Here is a 19,414-nt window from a genome sequence, read left to right on the forward strand (position 1 = left end):
GATCTAGTTTTTGTAATCCCATTCCAATGACATATTATTCACAATCTCTTTTTTGATTCTCGGAGCTGAAAACAATGTTCCTAGTCTCTCAATTACCACAGTAGCTTATCTGCATCTTCTAATGACATTTAACACTTTAAACCTTGTATTACAATTATATGTTATACATGTCTTACCTGCCCTTCCAGAATATAAGTTTTTTAATGACCAGATCATGTCTGATTATTTAAGTATACCTCAAGCACCTACTGGAAAATGTGCCATAATTTTTGACTACTATACAGATTTTTACTCAATAAAATGAGGTTCCTACTACAGACATATTAGTAGGCCCATCAAGAAAAAGAAAACACCTACACAAGTAAAAGAGTTACTGTTTCTTCTCAAATTTTATGTACGAAAAATACAAAACAGACATTTTCTTTAGGATTAGTTCTACACACTTCGACAATCCCAATATTCTTCATTCTGGAGAACACAGTTTCTTTTTAATTTAAAACTATATCTCTACTTCAAAGAAACCTACTATAATCAACAGATACTCTTAAATGTTAACAGAAATGCTGAGTGAACTAGACAAATGCTTCTAAGAAAGAATATTTTAAATTTCCTCAAGAGATATTTTCCCATGTCTCTTACTCTCAGTCTTTCCTGCATATTTGGGTCACGGCTGGCAGGCATTTATGTTTCAGACATCACTTGTTATTTCAACAAACAGCCTTGGGCATCTAGGTCAAAAACTAGAACTTATATCCTTCTGTCATTCAGTAAAATAAAGGTTTAAAAAATAATTTCAATAACAACTAACAGGAAACAGGCTAGCAGTGAACTACTAAGAGCAATTTTAACTCTACCTTGAAAAAATTATGTATAATATTCTGGTTCCCTGTTGTCAAGGAAGTATGAGAGAAATGAGAGTTTATAAGCTATCTGGTAAAAAGGATCTAGACATAAAAAGATGAATAACAATACAAAGAAGCATCTACCAAATGCCAAATGAACAATCTAGCAAACAAATGCAAGAGAAATTTATTCCTAAGTACTGTGGAGAAAACCAGGACTTAAGCTGGACATTTAATTTAAAAACAAAAACAAAAACAAGCCTGCTGATATTTGTGAGAGAAGGAAGAGGGAGGAAGTGGAGAGAGAGGGGGAGCGAGCAGCTTGGGGCTATATAGATGGTCTTGGAATTCAGGGATAAAGCCCTGACACCTGTCCCATGGCATGGACAATGGAGAGCTCCTTCCTTGAGTTTTCTAACCTGGAAAGATATGTGAAAAGTCACCTTTCAAAAAGATTGACTTGTAAAAAACTTCTAACGTGGCTTAATGAGAATGGAAACAGATTCTGAAGAGAAAGATTTTTTGGAATAAAGAACAAAAGTAATAAAGAACTGGTTCACTAAAGACTTTTTTTTTCTTCTTCTTCTTCTGAGACAGGGAATAAGAGATTGAGATAGGGAAAGTACAAAGGCTATTTCTCAAGTTGAGAGGAGATAAGATGAGGATATGGCCCCTTTTTCCTCAGTGAAGTAAAAGACGGAGTCCTCTTGATAAATGGGAGTGCTGGAAATAAAGCTGAGACTTGAGATATGTGGCAGAGATTTGAAATAGCTGCTATAAGAAATCTGATAAGGAGCTCACATGATGGCAGTGAGGCCCGGTTTAACTTAGGAGGCATACAGTTGTAGTGAACCTAAGTTCATGGTTTTCTCCAGTTACGTATTTCTAACCAGAAAGAAACAGTTGAGATGAATCAATACAGTGAATCCAGAGAAAGTTGACAAATTGTAATAAAGGACTCTAATGTTTTGTAAAGTGCACACTAAAATGCCAAATCATAGTTTAAAAAAGAAGGAAATGGTTAAGTCAGAAGGAGAAGGATGTCCTGGAGGTCTTGAGAAGAGCTGAGGAACTGGTAGAAAGTATTTGAAAAAGTGGATGTCCTAAAAAAAAAAAAAAAAGATCATGAGTTGAGTCACAGAGAGGATATTTGACATACTCACTTTAGAGGACTCATGGGGTGAGTGAAATTTTCTCTCTCACCCTCTCATAACTGGTCTAAAATTTCTTTTAAAAAAAAGTTATGCACTAATAAAATACTTCAGGAAGTATTTCCTCTGAAGCATTTCAAACCAAAAAATGGTCTAGTAACTCAAAGGGGAAGAAGCCTGAAGAACGAGGAGAGGAGAAACTGGAGAGGAGGGATTTCTTTAGAAGAGGTACGTTAAAGAAAGTCCCTAGATGAGGGGGGTTTTCTGAAAAGAACTCAGAGAGTGTGTGCCCCGGAGGTTGAAGGGCACAGAGACTGGGTGGCGATGCAAGTCTGTCTGGCTTTAGTGACAGAGCAACACAGAGAAAAGCTGCAGGGCTGTGAGGAATGACTGCTCTTCTGAGCTTGCAAGGCAAGGGTTCCCATGTGCTTACTTAGGACAAATGACACCCCGTGGAAGACAGCAAGACTCTGGTTGTCTAGAAAGGTATCCAACCAAAGAGGACAGCCTAGTGGGAATGAGGTGATACCAATCAAAAGGAGGAAAGGAACTTAAGTTCTGAAAATGAGTTATAAGTAACCCACAGGAGAAGGCGTCTCTCACATCAAGGGAACTGCAGGTAGGAAAACCCTAGTAATGACAGACAGCAAGGTGCAAAAGAAGCAGGGACAAGATCAAAGCCCAGGGGGCCCTTCCAAACTCCAGATTTCCCAGCCTGAAGTAGACCTGATGAAGCCCTGACATTAAACTGGGCTAGGTTATGTACTTAAAAGACTAGTAATATCTCAGGGAGACTAAAAAAAAAAAAAAAAAATGAGATATGCCCCAGCGTCATTGGAGAAAAATATCCAACAGGGCTTGTTTAAAGACAGTGAACTGAAAGTATTAAGTTGCTTTTTATTTGCATCTTGAATTCAGGAAAAGTTTTTATTTATATCTGAATAAAAATTGAAGATTAGTCTTTTAAAAATAGGAATCTGGATAGTCATTAAAGCATTTCATACAGAGAATAGATAAGACCACTTCTATTGTCTCCTTTTGTACCCTTTATTTAAAATTAATTTGAATGGTTTTTTGTTAAAGGTGTCAGTTTCAGACTGCAGGATTTGTAGACTGTCATGTCTCCAAATGCTGCTTTCATAAATTCAGGGAAAAATGAGAAAGAGTAGAAAAGAGAACAATTGGGGATTCAGGAACAATCATGAAGACAAAGTTTACCTCACCCAAAAATTAGACACATGAGTAGTAGACTCAGGAGCACAAACAAAGAAGTGAAGACAAGGCAATACTTAATATAGTTTTTATGCTGTAAACACGTTAAAACTTCCACACTGTCACTAAATGTCACAGGGAAAAGGTAGAAAACTGTCTAAATTATATAGCAAGTTACCTGCTTGTAAAAGAGAAAAGAATGCTTTCTAAAAATATCTACTTCATTCACAATCTTAAATAACTTGAAGTGGGGAAAAATTAGTGATAAGTAAACTAATAACTGGGTAATGGAATAAATGTTGAGTTATTAAATTCTGATGTTTTTATATGTTAAACTGCTGTATTAAAATAAAAAAAAAACAATGCTTAATTATCTTATCTTTATGACTTGCTTTAAGCTACTTATATATCTGTGATTTGGAAACAGATCCACAAACACCTGGTAATCTAAATTTAGATACCTGATTTTAGAAGAAACAGAATACTATTCATCTTGAAAAGTTCAGGAAATAATCCAGTCCCTCAGGAACACAAAGGGAACTAATAAAAATGCTCTGATGCAGTCTGAACTTTTCAAAGTGATTCTTAAAAATTTTAACCTCTATAAGCATACTTTAAACAGTTTTCAAACCAGTGAAGCAGATAATCATTTGTAGGCATTATTGAAGGTACATTTAACAAAAAACCAACTTAACTTCAATGAAGGTCTAACACTACAACATAAACCTTTAAGAAACCTTCAGAGAAAACATAAAATAGATTACATCTTAGGTGACCAGAGTTTAAATTTAGCATATGAATATAATTCAAAGGAAAGAAAGGGAACAGTATCATAAGGCTAGAACAACTTGTAGAAGTCTGAAAGCACAAAAGAACCTAGATGGTTGAGCGAGGTCATGGGTGGAAATAGAGTAAAGACAGTTAAATACATGAATTTTTATCTATAAAGGAGGAGGTAACTATTTTTTAACTTTTTATAGGAGAAGTAATTTCATACAAAAGAATTAACCCAAAATGAGTATAAACTGCATTATAATTAGTATCTGGTCCACTGACAAACAAGGTATTGTTTTAAATAAGGGGACTTTCTACTGCAAAAGAATGCTGATATTGAAAAAATGTACAAAATCTTCTAGTTTGTACATAAAGTGGCTGACACTTCACAAATCAGAATATTCTTAAACTGTCTTTGCAAAGAGACTGAATGTGGTTGGTTTTAGTTTCTTTTTACAAAAACAGGTTTTCAAACTTCCCAACTCATGACAATCATTAAGAAGAAATATTTGACTCAGCTAAAATACAGCGCTCGGTGCCTAATAAGAAATTCACTTTTAGATCCCTTTCCCTCACCCTCCCTCCAAGTATAATAGATTAGATTTGGCTGGCTCTACATAACTCATCTATATTGTCAAGTGGCAGCTCTCTTAACACAGATACTTATTTCACTGAATTTTATGAAGAAAAAGCCTTGAGGAGTTATCATCTATCTTCTACTCCTTACAGTAGGACCATCTTTAATCAATCTGTTTGTTTTAAGAATAACCCCCAGTTTTTATTCTCCTATTCATTAGAAAGCCCAAAACAGATCCTTCTTAACAAAAGGTATTTTTCCTTTTCCTAGTGTTTACTTCTAATAGAAAAGTTATCTGAGTTTCTACATTATGGAAATCTAAAATGGCTTCAGGACAAAACCTAATTTGAGAATCTCTTATAACAAAGAAATAGAAATACTTATTTGAATATATGTATAAAAGTAAGTTTCTAAAACATAAGTTCTAAAACCAGGCAGGCGTGGGTTCGAGTCACTGTTGCATCACTTATTAGCTGTGTAATTCTTTTTTTTTAACCCTCAAGAAGGAGATAAAAGACATAAGGACTATCGTGAGGATTAAAAGGGATGATATATTTAAGTGCTTAGATAGTGCTAGCACATAGAGGTACTCAATAAATGTCCATTGTTGTTGTTACTACTATGGCACTTACTTATTTAAAAGTTTTGTTGTGTGGTTGTTTTTTTTTTTGATCCAGCAATTACAATAAGAGTATATGTGTCTGCACAGTACTTAAAAATCTGGTTGGAAAAGAGTATTTAACATGAAAAATTGTTATATATAAAATTACATGAAAAAGGCCATTAAAACAGAATGTATATGATTATAATTTTTAAATGTTTTCAATTCCAGTTGACATGCAGTATTTTAATAGTTTCAGATGTACAACACAGTGATTTCTCTGTATCTATGATTTTGTTTCTGTTTTGTTTGTTCATTTATTTTTTTAGATTCCACATATAAGTGAAATCATAGGTTACTTATCTTAGTCTGATTTATTTCAATTTCACGTAACATAATTCCCTCTAGGTCACCCATGTTGTCACAAATGGCAAGCTTTCACTCATTTCTATGGCTGAGTAATATCCCGTTGTATATATGCACTACCTCTTCTTTATCCATTTGTCTGTCTTTGGATACTTAGGTTGCTTCCATATCTTGGCTGTTATAAATGCTGCAATGAATATAGGAGTGCATATGCTTTTTGAATTAGTGTTTTGGATTTCTTCAATAAATACCCATAAGTAGAATTGCTGGGTCAAATGGGAGTTCTATTTTTAATTTTTTGAGGAAACTCCATACTACTTTCTACAGTGGCTACACCATTCTGCATTCCCACCAGCAGTGCAAGAGGGTTCCTTTTTCTCCACATCGTCCCCAACACTTGTTGTTTGTTGATTTATTGATGATAGCCATTCTGACAGGTGTGAGGTGATATCTCATTGTGGTTTTAATTTGCATTTCCCTGATAATTAGTGATGCTGAGCATCTTTTCATACATCTATTGGCCAGCTGTATGTCTATTGGGAGAAATGTCTCTTCAGGTCCTCTGCCCATTTTTAAATCAAATCTTGTGTGTTAAGTTGCATGAGTTCTTCATAAAATTTTGGATGTTAACACATTATCACATCTATCATTGCTCAATATCTTCTCCCATTCAGTAGACTGTCTTCATTTTGTTAATGGTTTCCTTTGATTAATATGATTGCAATTCTTAAAAAGTAGCTTGCAGTAAAATATACCAAAACATGAGCAGAAATATCATACTTTTAGGTGCTATTATTACATATAATTTTAAATATTTTTATTTTTTGAATTTTTCAATTATTCTACAATGACCATGTATTACATTTATAAACAATTTAAAAACATATACACAAAGTAACTTATTTTTCTGACTCCAAGTTTCTCCAGAGAGGTAGAATCAGAGGAAAGAAGTAAGGAGAAAAATAGTGAGAAGCACTTATATTTTTTTAAAGCCAGATTTTATATAAGGTTATTAGTTCTGTTATATTAAAAATTACTGTTTTGAATTATTACTTTCTAGCTTTAAAGTTAAACAAAACTTACAGTGTGACACCTCAGTTATAGCACATTTAATAATATCTCCAGAATAATATTTCATTTGGAGATCAGTTGATATGTATTCTCCTGCTAAAGTAAATACTAAACTTTGTAGTAAAAAGAGACTATTAGATAATGGAAGTGGCCAACTAGAGCATATGCGTAAATTTATCACTACATTATGTCATAATTAGACCACAGGTTATTTAAGAAGGCAGAAAGTCTCTCTTTTGATGAACATTAACTCAGAGAAAGTAGATGGATCATTAAATCTAAATCCCAAATTTCCTGTCACAAAACTGCTATGGTACTGAGCTTTGGGTATGGATATTGTCACCTGCAGAATGAGAAAAGAAGTCTGTGAAAATAAGCCAGAGAAGCCTATCAGAAAGACAAGAGAAAACCAGGAGAGAACAGGTTCACTAAAGGCAAGAAAAGAGTTTATAAAAAGTGGGAAGTTATCAACAGTGTCAACTACCAAAAGGAGATAGCAAAAAGATGAAGTAGAGTAATGAGGAAGATTTTGTTGTTAATCCTCACCTAAGGATATTTTTTTCCATTTATTTTTAGAGAGAGTGGAAGGAAGGGGTGGGAGTGGAGAGAGAAACATTATCACCAATTTTGAACTTTTCTCTTTGACTTAAAATGCTTGCTTATTTTTAAAAGTATGCCATTTATTAAGTATTGCCATTAAACTTTCCACAAATGAGCAGGCTGAAGCTCACTGAAGTGAAGCTTGCTGAAGGTCACAGCATTATAGTTACTATATGAACCCAGTTTATTTCTTCTGAAAACTCATAATGCTATTCTCTCCATATCATATTGCATACTTCGACTTTCTGAGTATTTGAAATTATTCTATTTCCTTATTCAACAATGTCTCAAATTATAAGAAATTCCATACATTTAATGGCAAATTTTTATGAAAAAAGTATTATCACTTAAAGATATAAACTGCTTATAGATACACATCCGAATTTCAGAAATGTCAAAAATGTTAGTAGTAACATGGTATAACACACTTTCACTATGTCCCCAAAGCCTAGTCTATAATTTCTTATCAATCTTGGTAAGGATTCTATCAGAACATCAAGATTAGAATGCTTAAATGTGTTTAACTTCAGAACTCAATTCTATTAACTATCAGAGTGCATTCTTTGAATTTTCTAGCTTAGATTTGAAGAAGTCTATTTTTTGTTGTAGGCAAAAAGTCCATATTCTTAGTAGGGGCCATTTTTTCTCCAAAATAATAATTAAAAAAAATTTAAGTCACAATATGTAGGTTAATTTTTAACATAATTAATTCTATAAAATGATGAAATAGTTAAACTAAATGTTTAATAAATTAGAAGGAATAAACTAACTATCTACATCTAGCATACATGAAATCTCTCTGTTTTGAAACCAGAATTTGAGTCTTATTCGGGGGGTTACTTTCACAGCTCTGAGAATGCGCTAGCTTATGTCAACTAGGACCATCATTTTGCAATGAACAATGTCTTCTCACACTTTATAGACAAATACTGGAATAACAGTTTACATAATTAATATAGTCTACATTATCTCTGAATTTTTACAATGGCATATTATAAAACCCCATTTTAATATTTCAAATACTGGGTCTTACTAACTTTTGAAAAGAGCTAATGAAATACCTTTCAGCTTAAGTCCATATTCTTAGTGGGGGCCATTTTTTCTCCAAAATAATAAAAACAAAAAAAAATTTAAAACTACAGAATAATATTAAGTTGGTAATTTCTGAAAGCTAACTCTATGTATGGCACCCTAGTGTACTCTGCTTAATTATCTCAGTTGTGATTTAGTTTCTCATCACATATGGCAATCCACAGCATGCTATGGAAACACATCAAGTCCACATGCCATCCAAATTAGAAAACGGCTTGGTTTTTCCAGTTTGTAGTAAGTGTAACTTAATTTAGTTTTTCAATTTTGCATGTTATTAATATAGAAAACATTTGTCTAGTTTTAGAGGTCCCAAATCATTTTCTTTCTCTATGAATATGATGCTGAAATATATAAAAATGTATGTCATAGGCACTGATAAATTTTACAAAGGAAATAAATCATATATTTTAAAAGGTTCTTAAGGAATACCTGATCATAATTTATTGAAGTAAACCAATATGCTTAATATATATTACATAAGCCCCATGAAAACTCTTTTAAGTTACAGAACTAAACACATCAGCATAAATTCTAATTCTATTATAAAGAATAACCATAAATAATCTTTGTTTTGCTGAAAATTGTTACGTGATAAAAATATTACCTAGGGATAGGTTTCAGAAACATGTCTGGGACAATGATATAAGCAACCTCTGTGAGCAGGCTCTTATGACAAATAAATAATAAGTTCAGTTCAGTGTAAAAACATACTCTTAAAAAAAAGCACAGTGGAGTTGTGAATGGCTATTACTTTTCATTGAATTCCCAAATCATGTTGCTAGTCTGAAAGTATCTTACTTCTTTAGGAACTAAGGGCTTAACAGACATACTAGTACAATTTTGCCTGCCAGGGAAAATGCCAGAGTAACGGGCCATAGTTTGAACTTAATCTAGGATAAGGTAGAGCATCATTTGGAGTTTGTGGGTTTTATCACACACAGTAGAAAAGAGGAAATCTAAAGTTTAAATTTTTAATTATAGCCACCATCAAGGAGAACCACCCCAGAGTTTTAATTCTCAGACTTTGAGTAAGTCTACAAACCACAACAGATTTGTTCTATGGGATTGTAATGAAGAGCACTGCACACAACCTTTCTCCAGATTTTTACACGCCTATATCAGTGAAAAGGCCAATCAACACTCAGTAAAGCTTCATGAAGTGCATTGTTGTAAGCCTTACAGCTTGTTACACAAGTCCGAGAAGAATACTGAATTAAGATGGTTAAGTGGTATAAATTTTACCTTTAAATGACTTCTCTGTCAACTGTGCTAAATTCAAAGAATTAAAATTTAACCTAATGTCAGAAAAAATCTGAGAGGCCAAATGAATAGTTAAAATATTACAAAGTCCTTTTCCATGAGTCAGTTATGTGCTTCAAATTTCAAAGGGCCTTAAAGGATAACTCATTTTAATTTTATATTTTTCACAAATCTTCATAATACATAAAATTCAGACATTCAATTTATAATATTTCTAGGGTTGAATTAAATGTGCTTGCTTAATGTATTGTAGCAAATACTCCTTGGAGATTGTTCTGTTCCATTCTTAAAGAGGCAAAATACTCAATGACTATTTTACTTGAAAATAAATATTTATATATGTCATTTCAACATAAGTATATCAGTTATAGGATTCTAGTTCAATGCAGAAAATTTAGAAAATAAAACAGAAATGAAAAAAATATCATACTTCCCTTACTCAGGGATTTTTTAATACAATGATTATCAAAAAGTGCCACTTGTCTCATTTGGCATTTGTAGTTCCAGAAAATCTTCCATAGGAATTTGGATGAGATTTCTATGCATATTTATGACTTATAAAGAGTAGCATACTGGAAAGATCAAATACAAGCAAACCACATGCAGGTCTCCATGCTAAGACAGCTCATCTTGTACTAGTCAGATAATGACCTGTCATGTTTACTTTATGGCTTTTCACAAAACAGAGCTTAAACAAGGATGAAAAGGTAAAATCGTAACTGGCAAAGTCACTGTAAAATATAGGATGTAAATTTAAATTCTCAGTGGCACTTGTGAATATAAATGACTTGGATGAATCACTTTTAAAATAAATATTTATACATGTTCATTAACCATGTCAAAATAAGTTGACTTCATTTTGGGTGTTTCAGCCACAGAAGTTGTTGAGATCTATATTAAGTACTAGAGGCCTGGTGCATGAAAATTCATGCACTGGAGGGGGGATCCCTCAGCCCGGCCTGCCCCCTCTCACAGTCCGGGAGCCCTCAGGGGCAGGAGGTGACCTGGCGATCAGGGGAAGGCGACGCCCCATCATACCTCTGCTGCTGCCACTGCCAGCAGCACAAGCCTTGGTTGGCCCTGGTTACCTGAGCCTTGGGCGGCCCTGGGTGGCTGGGCAGCCACCATCTGAGGCTTGCCTGCACCTCAAGCCAGCCCTGGTCGGCTGGGGGGCTGAGGGGACTGGGGGACTCTGGAGGCAGGCACACGGTGCGGCCAGGCCCGCCTGGGGGCAGGCCCGGTTTTGCCATGCACTTGTCGCCCCGGTGGGGCTGAGGGAACTGGGCACCACCATCTTTGAGGGCATGACAGTCAATTAGCATATTCCCTCCTTATTGGCTGTGGGCGCCGCCATCTTTGCGACCACATGAGGGTCAATTAGCATATTCCCTCTTTATTAGATAGGATACCCTAGAAAAAGACTGAATAGTGAACTGTGCCCTACATCAAAGAACTTGTATGCATATATGCATAACCCCTGGAAACAGACACTAGGGTGGTAAAGGTCTTGGAGCAGGGGCAGGGGCATGCAGGGGCGGGGGTGCGCTAGAAGGGTCAATGGGGGGAAAAGGAGAAATAGGTAATACTTTCACCAATAAAGATTTAGTTTTTTAAAAAGTAAAACCTTTGCCTGAGATTATACTTTTCAATACAACTTTTAAATTTTAAATAATAAACTTTATTAAAATAGGTTAATTTATTACCTAAAAGTCTACCTCATATCTTATATGTAAATATACACTGTAATTTTAAGTGTCAGCTAAAGTTTAATTTGGGTTTTGCATTGTGTGTATTTGTTTTACAATTCTAAAAATGTTAATTTTTAGCTTGAAAACTTTAATAACTGAATTCATAAAATACATAAAACAGTTCTTATTCCTGACTGCTTTTAATTTGAGGAGCTTATAAAAAATATAAACATCCACCCTTACTCCCTATCTCTCTCCTTCCTGAACAATTCAGTCTAAAAGCCATCAAGTTATGGTAAGCAAAGTAGGTATCAATGTAGGGTGGGGGTAAAGGCTGAAAGATATTAGTTTTGTATCAGGGGATTAATCATGTAAGACTATACAGGGTGTCCCAAAAAAATGTATACACAGTGTATATACAATGTTTATTAAAATATATTTCATTTTCAAAATGTAATAGAATCTAGAGCTATCAGCTGTTAAGTATGTGACAGCATTATGTCTAAAAGTACATGTATATACATATGTTACCAAAATGTGTCAGAGACACAAAGTGAGCAAATGCCAATAGATTGGTTCAGTGTAGGGCAAACCTTCAATTTGTAAAAAATACAGTATCTGTGAAGAGCAATAAAAAGAGATATGCCTGTACACACATCTAGTCGTTGGCATTGTCTACTGAGAAGAGCTAGTAGGAACAACATCCCAGTAACAACGAGCACATCTAGTACCCATATCTTGGTTTCTAGATACCATTCTCTATTAAGAGGAACCAGAGTTCCTTGGAGAAATAGTTGGTTCTAGGAGAAGGGGAATGGGAAATGCAAGTTGAGCCTGGAACATTTTTAGTAAGAAAATACTCAAAGACTGCTGATCATGTCAAAAGGACACAAATGCCAAGTTGAAGAGGCAGACATCAGCCTAAAGTGGCTCCCATTCAACAAATCTGGGACAATTTGAACATCAAAATCCTATCTAATAAAAGATTAATATGCAAATTGACCATACCTCCCACACACCCACAAGCCACACCCACCAGCCATTCAGGAGCGAGTATGTAAATTAACCCTACCAACAAGGCTGCAGCCATGGAGCAAGCAGGAGGCTTGGGTTTTCCCGGCAATGGAGGAAGCCAAGCTTCCTGGCCTGCTTTGGCCTTCACTCAAGGCTACAAAGTTTCAATTATAGAAGATAAATAAATCCTAGATACCAGGGCCTCCACTTGGGTCGCCAGCCTGCAAACCACCACAGGCCCCGCGCCCAGGCCACCCCATGCCCCAAGGGAACCCCCACCTTGATCCAGGAGACCCTTCAGGGCAAACCAGCCAGCCCCCACCCATGCACCAGGCCTCTATCCTATCTAATAAAAGAATATGCAAATTGACTGTCACTCCAACACACAAGATGGCTGCCCCCATGTGGACACAAGATGGCCAGCAGGGGAGGGACCAGGTCTGCAAGGGAGGGCAGTTGTGGGTGATCAGGCCAGCAGGGGAGGGAAGTTGGACGGGAACAGGCCTGCAAGGGAGGGCAGTTGGGGGCGATCAAGCCTGCAGGGGAGGGCAGTTAGGGGTGAGGAGGCCAGCATAGGAGGGAAGTTGGGGACCACCGGGCCTAAAGGGAAGGGCAGTTTGGGGGGACCCAGGCCTGCAGGGGAGAGTAGTTGGGGGGCACCAGGCCTGCAGGGGAGGGCAGTTAGGAGTAACCAGGCCTGCAGGGGAGGGCAGTTAGGGGCAATCAGGGGGGCAGGGGAGCAGTTAGGCATCAATCAGGCTGGCAGGGAGTGGTTAGGGGGTGATCAGGCTGGCAGGTAGAAACAGTTAGGGGCAATCAGGAAGGCAGGCAGGCGAGCATTTGGGAGCCTGCAGTCCTGGATTGTGTGAGGGATGTCCGACTGCCTGTTGTGTGAGGCAGTCGGACATCCCTCGCATGGTCCCAGATTGGAGAGGGTGCAGGGTGGGCTGAGGGACATCCCCCCACCCTCATACACTGGGCCTCTAGTAATGAAAATAAAGCCACAGGGGGGGGAAACATAAAATGAAAATTTGATGAGAAAGGGGAAGAGAGTGGAGAAGACTTTCAGATAACTCCTTGATTCAAGTGATTAAAGTTAACATCACCATTTTTGGCTCAAATCAAAATCATGTGTCACCTGATAGAAAGTATACTGCATCACATCAGTGTTATTCTTATCAAAGATATATAACTGCTCTGTAATCTTAAAAAGTGGCAAGATAATAAAAGTCAAAAATTGTCAAAGATTAGAGACTAAAGAAACATGAAAACTAAATGCCACAAGTGATTCTGTACTGGATCCTTTTGCTATAAAGGACATTATTGGACAAATGGCAAAACTTGAATGGGGTCTGAGGATTAAATGGTAATAATGTATCAACATTAATTTTCTGATTTGGGGAGGATATATTTTTGATATATAGGAGGATGAAAACACACTAAGATGTAAAGCAGAGGTGTGACAAATACACTTTCTGAAATATTACTCAAGTACCATTATTAGGACTATGGCCTTCATATATTAAAAATATTTAAATAGCTTTTCAATCACTGGTCAAACAGTTTAGCAAATACAATGCAAGTTTTCTAACAATGTGCCATCCTAATGGATTTCCATTCAGAGTTCAAGACCTACTTAATCCCTAGTAGAGAGGAAGAAACAAAAACAAAAAATACCTTACTCTTTTCAATGGCTACTGGCACTTACTGCATTTACAAAATGTATGGTGCATTCCCAAACTATGTGAAATATGTCCCCTTGCATTTTCAATATTTGTTACTATATCACTTCACAAAGCCACTCTTTGTGTTTAATATAAAGCTACGTATTTATGGTAGTATAGAGCCTTTCAAAAGAATGTATGCAAAAATACATATTTATAAAAGGCAATAAATTATTTTTCAAAAATTGCTTTCCTAATTTGCTTGTTAAGGTTAGGAGGAAACCCTAAACAAAAAAACACATTTAAATAATTGTTTTAGACTACAAAGAGTCCCATAAGAAAACTATTTAAAATATATAGTGTGCCACTATTTGTTCATTTAAATTCAATTTCTGGAAAGCATTTTGAAATTATGTAATAAAACCTTTTGCTGTTAAATATGCTCCCTCTTAAATCTGGGTCTTAATAAAATTAATGGAAAATAATTCTTGATATTGTATAGTTTAAAACCTTGTGCAAAATGTTTTACTTATTAAATAAAATGCATTCTATGTTCTATGTTAATAATTATTGTACAAATATATAATCTTTTAATAAATGTTACTTTATAAAACCTTTAAATATTTTTTCTGTATAACTATTTTTAATAAATAAACATTTACAGATAGCCTCTGTAAATGTCTTAATTCAAATATATTCAATATTTCTGTCAAATGAACCAAAGCATTAAGAGTCTAGCTACTCACACACTTTAAAGAAACACAATAATCTTAAACTGTAGATTACCACCACTTAAGGGTATAATAATGATATACAAAAGACATAACTTTAATAGTTTATTTCATGAAATAAACTATTAAGTGACCTTATTAGAAATGCCATCCTTCCTACTTAGCTAAAATAAATATCAGAAATGAATTTTAGAATATAAAAACTAGTTTAAAAAATACAGATCATATAAACATTCACAATATACTTATTTATGTAAAAATGAGTCATCTACAAAATAAAATTGGATTTTACTGATTTTGCTTTTAGTTAACATTTATACATAACATTTATGACTCACGTCAGAATTTCCCTGCTAGTCCCTACTCCCCAGGCGTGGTAAATTAGCAGAGGGTGACTTTTTTGGCTACCATAGCACTATTTAATATGTTACAGTAATATAGAGAACATACAAAATAGCTAAAATATTTCATAGAAGAAATTTATATAATTTAGTAGAGCTATTTATTTCTTAACTTAAGGGCAATAAAATCACTGTGGCAATATATATATTTTTTAATTGCATTAGACTAAAATGTTAACCCTTCATATTCCAATTCTCTTTAAAGTTAGGAAGCTGATGGTAGATATAGAAAAGCTATCAAAATGAAGGGAAACAATACTTTTCCTTACAGGCTTTCCCCCTTACCTTAGAAGATGAAGAATCACACTCCTGACATATCCATCCATAGCCTGTTTGTTTAGGAGACTTTTTCAAAGGAGGATCCAAACATCCAAAATGGTAGCACAGTCTGCATTCATCACATCTGCAGGGTAAACAGATTTAAGGTATATCTAAATAATATTTTAGAAAGCATCTTTTTCAAAGACAAATAGCAAACAATTGCCCATTTGAACTTTATTATTGTTAATTCTACCTTTAGCTCAAAGATTATTAAATTAATGTTTATGACAAAAACAATCTAAACCTAAAATAATGATAGTAAAAACAAAATATAACAAATGATAAAAAAAAATATCATTCAGAACACTTTGTAATAGAAATGTTAAGGTCATATGAATGAATATATGTGTTTAAAACTAACACAATTTTGAACTTCAAGAATTAATCATTTTCCCATTAGATAGCTTAAAAATATATGATATGATACATATAATTCAAGATTATGAATTCAATTCACTACATTGTGATTATTCTAAAAAATTTTAGAACTCGAAGGAATTCTACAGGCTACATACACCAATTTGTAATCATTCTATACAATTTATATCTCATCACTCTTTCTCCAAGTTAATGTAGAGTATAAACTTTCCAATTTTATAGAATGCTATCACAATCTATAGCAAATAAAAATCATTCTAAGAACTAGATATAATTTTCTCAAAATTTACCTGTCACTTTTTCTCAGTGTATTTGGTTTTCAAAGGGCCTCTAGTACTTTTTAAATCTTATTAATAAATGTTTTGATAGTGTCTTTGCCACCTATGATGTACAAAATCTAAGAAAACTATCATACCTATTCTTCGTTTCAGACAATCTCATCCTGCTGACAATGAAGAAAGATCTGTATTATTTCAGTGTCTTATAAAAATAATTTTTTATCAGTTGGAATAACATGACCAAAATTTAACAACAAATAACAAAGATGTATTCATCTTACAGAAAGACTTATATTCCTCCTTTTCTTTGTGCTCTCTTTTTAAGTAAAAAAAAAAATAAAATACTTTCTCCAAATCAATCTGTCAGATTCTCTTCATATATTGTTTCTCTTACTGATTTAAAACTTTAAAAGTTGAGATATCCACAACTAAGAAACCAAGGGGAAAATTATAGGACCCACATTACTTAAATATATGCTAACTACTAGTTAATAACCTTTCTTAGAAAAAAGGGGAAGCAGCTATTGTTACACACAACACACAAAAACTGATTTTTTTTATCACAATAGGATTATAAATATACATTTATACTAAATATTTCATATAATGCTACAAAACTCAATCTCTCAAAGACCCATTTTAGGAATCAAGAGTTTTCAGAAAAGTTAGCAACTTAGCTAAATTATTCAGGTATAAAGGAGCTTAAAACATGATGTCATAAGCTTATGCATTTCTTCCTCTACAACATTCTCATTATTAGACTCAAGAAATGCAGTTGGGGTGGGGGGAGGGGGTGAGTTTACTGTGATAATTCTAGCTATGGAAAAAAATAAAATCAAATAAGAATAACAGTACTTTATTTACTATGCCAGTATTATAAATGAACCATCCAAAATCACATTTGAAAGCAGTTAAAACTTTTAAATATCTGTGTTCTGACATTAAGAAATAATAGATAATACTAGCTAACATCAAATGTAATACAGACTAAATGACAAACCCACACAATTTTATGTTCTTTCTCCTCAATTCAATTTATTTAACTTTCAATAGTGAAAAATTCAGTTAAGCATATAGATAGTTATGAGAACCTTTAGATTATAAACATTTCTGAGTTTATGAGAATGGAGAAATTTCCAAAGAGCTGAGGCCATATTCCTTAAAGCAAACTAGTATTTCAATCATCTTTGAAAGGGAAATTTTAAGAATCACATTCTTTACTTCAAGAAAATACATTAAACATAATTTACACGCTTTTTGTCATCTCAGGGTCATGAGTATGGGTAACAGATGTTGCTATGTGTCTAACAGTGTGCCAGCCTTTTGTGTTTGGAGTGAGTACCATCAATTTGCTGTTCTGTCTGAATTCTTGTATTCAACATTTTTATGTTTTCAGTGTCCTCGCTTGCTTGAAAAGTTTCAGCCACTGTTTTCTGATATTGTCACTGTATTTGTCTAAGCAACATTTCCCCAACAGTCATTTGTTATGGATTCAGAAACCAGACCACTAACCTCATTAAGACAAATTGACAGTAAAAAGACACAAAAATGAGAATTTCTATTGAGCTAAGTATATGGACACAATTTTCAGTAACTATATTTTTTGCTTAACTTTAGGTTTTTGGGCAATGTTCCTTACAGTTCAGAATGCCAATAATCTGGGCTCTTGATAGGTGAAGGGTTAGGTGTTAATGTCTTCCTAGTTCATATCAAATTACAACATAATTACTGTATATTTACTTTATAACTCTGTCATAATAACTTATAAATTAAGATTTTCATTGTATAATTCGAGTCAAACACCATGATGAATATAAAGGTGAATCTTAATTTATTATTTTTTTACCTTCATGTACGCAGGTGATTCTTGTTGGAATAGCTATGAATTTCCAGCTAATAAACTAAGAACAAGTTTGTTACATTGATATAGTTCCAATTTGTAGATGAATTCAGTTAATAGTAAAATCAAGTTATCTTTCAGCTCAAGAATAAATGCAAAAGGGTAAAGAAAGGTTTATATGCTAGATTTGTTAGAATATAATGTTGAAATGTACGCCATTTGGAAATGACCTAATCCTTACTAATTCTTTCATAGTGACACATTTTAGAATGACTTAGTCTACATGTGGAGCTCTGATGTATTTGTGACGGGGCCCAGAGGTGAGGAAGAATTTGCTTGTCTGAATTAGGGGCGATACTTATCTCAGGTTATAGCTCACTCACCAGTAAATAAAAAACTGCAACTATAAGACTAAATTTAAAAAAGGAGTATTTAATACACTTAGGAACTGCCAAAATCCAGGAGAGGAAAAAATAAGAAATAACTCAATCTTAAAATCATTAGCTCTGTTAATAAATAAATATTCAAATGTAAGCTCTTTCTAGAAATGACTACAATTATTTCCATGAGGAAAAAAATCTGTTTTTTTTTTCTACGTTAGAATATTGAATTGAAGAAATCTTTATGTGCTGATAACAAAAATATACTGAATGACACAGTGAACTTAAGCAGAATTTGCAAGAATATACCACAGACCAATGTAAGAGATATCATTAAGAATCCTAGGAATCAAAGAACAATGTAAATGGTGAAAATAGTAGGTTTCTTATTTCATGCACACACACACCATTTTGTAAACCATAGCAAATTCTGTCAGAACAAATTCTGGCTATGTTACAAATTTATATCATTTTAAAAACTCAAAATTTAGAAACTCATAAAGGCCTGCAATCATTCTGCTACCTAAAAGCAAAGTTGAGTTGAAGTAGTTAGTGATGAAATTATTATTGTTGGTCTTTACCTTTACTTCTTACAAATTCTTGGAAATACATAATTACAGCACATATATAGTACATATTTATCTAAATAAATAGTGAATAAAATGTTTTTAAAATCTTTTGCAAAAGCAGTCATTGACCCACAAAAGCATAGTGACATAACAATATACTTTATTAAATAATGCAAATGTCTATGTAATAAAAACAGACTATTATACCAATAGCACATATGTTGAATAGGAAGGAAATGTCTTAAAATATTCAAAGAGAATATAAAACAAACCTGTAAAGAAATACTATGAAATTTTTAATAAAATGCAAACTAGATGCTTAAAGAAGTATCCTTTAAACATCTAATAAATAATGTACACATTAACACTATAGGGCACTCTAAAATTACAATTTTAAATGAGATTAAATGAATCCCATTTATAAAAGGAAAACTGATTATTTAATTAGATTCTTATTAAATACAATTTCCTTGGCATCAGATTAATAATGGATCCAGATAATAAAGCAGCTATATATATGGCCTTTTACACATTGATTTAACAAAATGCAGTGAGCAAATAAACATATTTCTATATGTATTTAAAATACTTACTTAGCACATGG

General features: G+C 33.8%; 1 protein-coding gene across 2 annotated transcripts in view; it reads right to left on the reverse strand.

The window, feature by feature from the left end:
• PHF14 (PHD finger protein 14) overlaps positions 1-19,414 on the reverse strand; it is a 138,954-nt gene that overhangs the window by 23,533 nt on the left and 96,007 nt on the right. Inside the window, exons 17-18 of one of the 2 annotated variants that reach the window (XM_054726410.1) lie at positions 16,159-16,188; positions 15,330-15,447 (exon numbers count right to left, since the gene is read on the reverse strand). In XM_054726410.1, coding sequence (XP_054582385.1) covers positions 15,330-15,447; positions 16,159-16,188 — 148 coding nt within the window. The remainder of the gene's footprint in view (positions 1-15,329; positions 15,448-16,158; positions 16,189-19,414) is intronic. The other variant, XM_028156434.2, reaches the window with a different exon arrangement.

The sequence above is a fragment of the Eptesicus fuscus genome, chromosome 14, assembly GCF_027574615.1.
Source record: "Eptesicus fuscus isolate TK198812 chromosome 14, DD_ASM_mEF_20220401, whole genome shotgun sequence".
Lineage (NCBI taxonomy): Eukaryota > Metazoa > Chordata > Mammalia > Chiroptera > Vespertilionidae > Eptesicus > Eptesicus fuscus.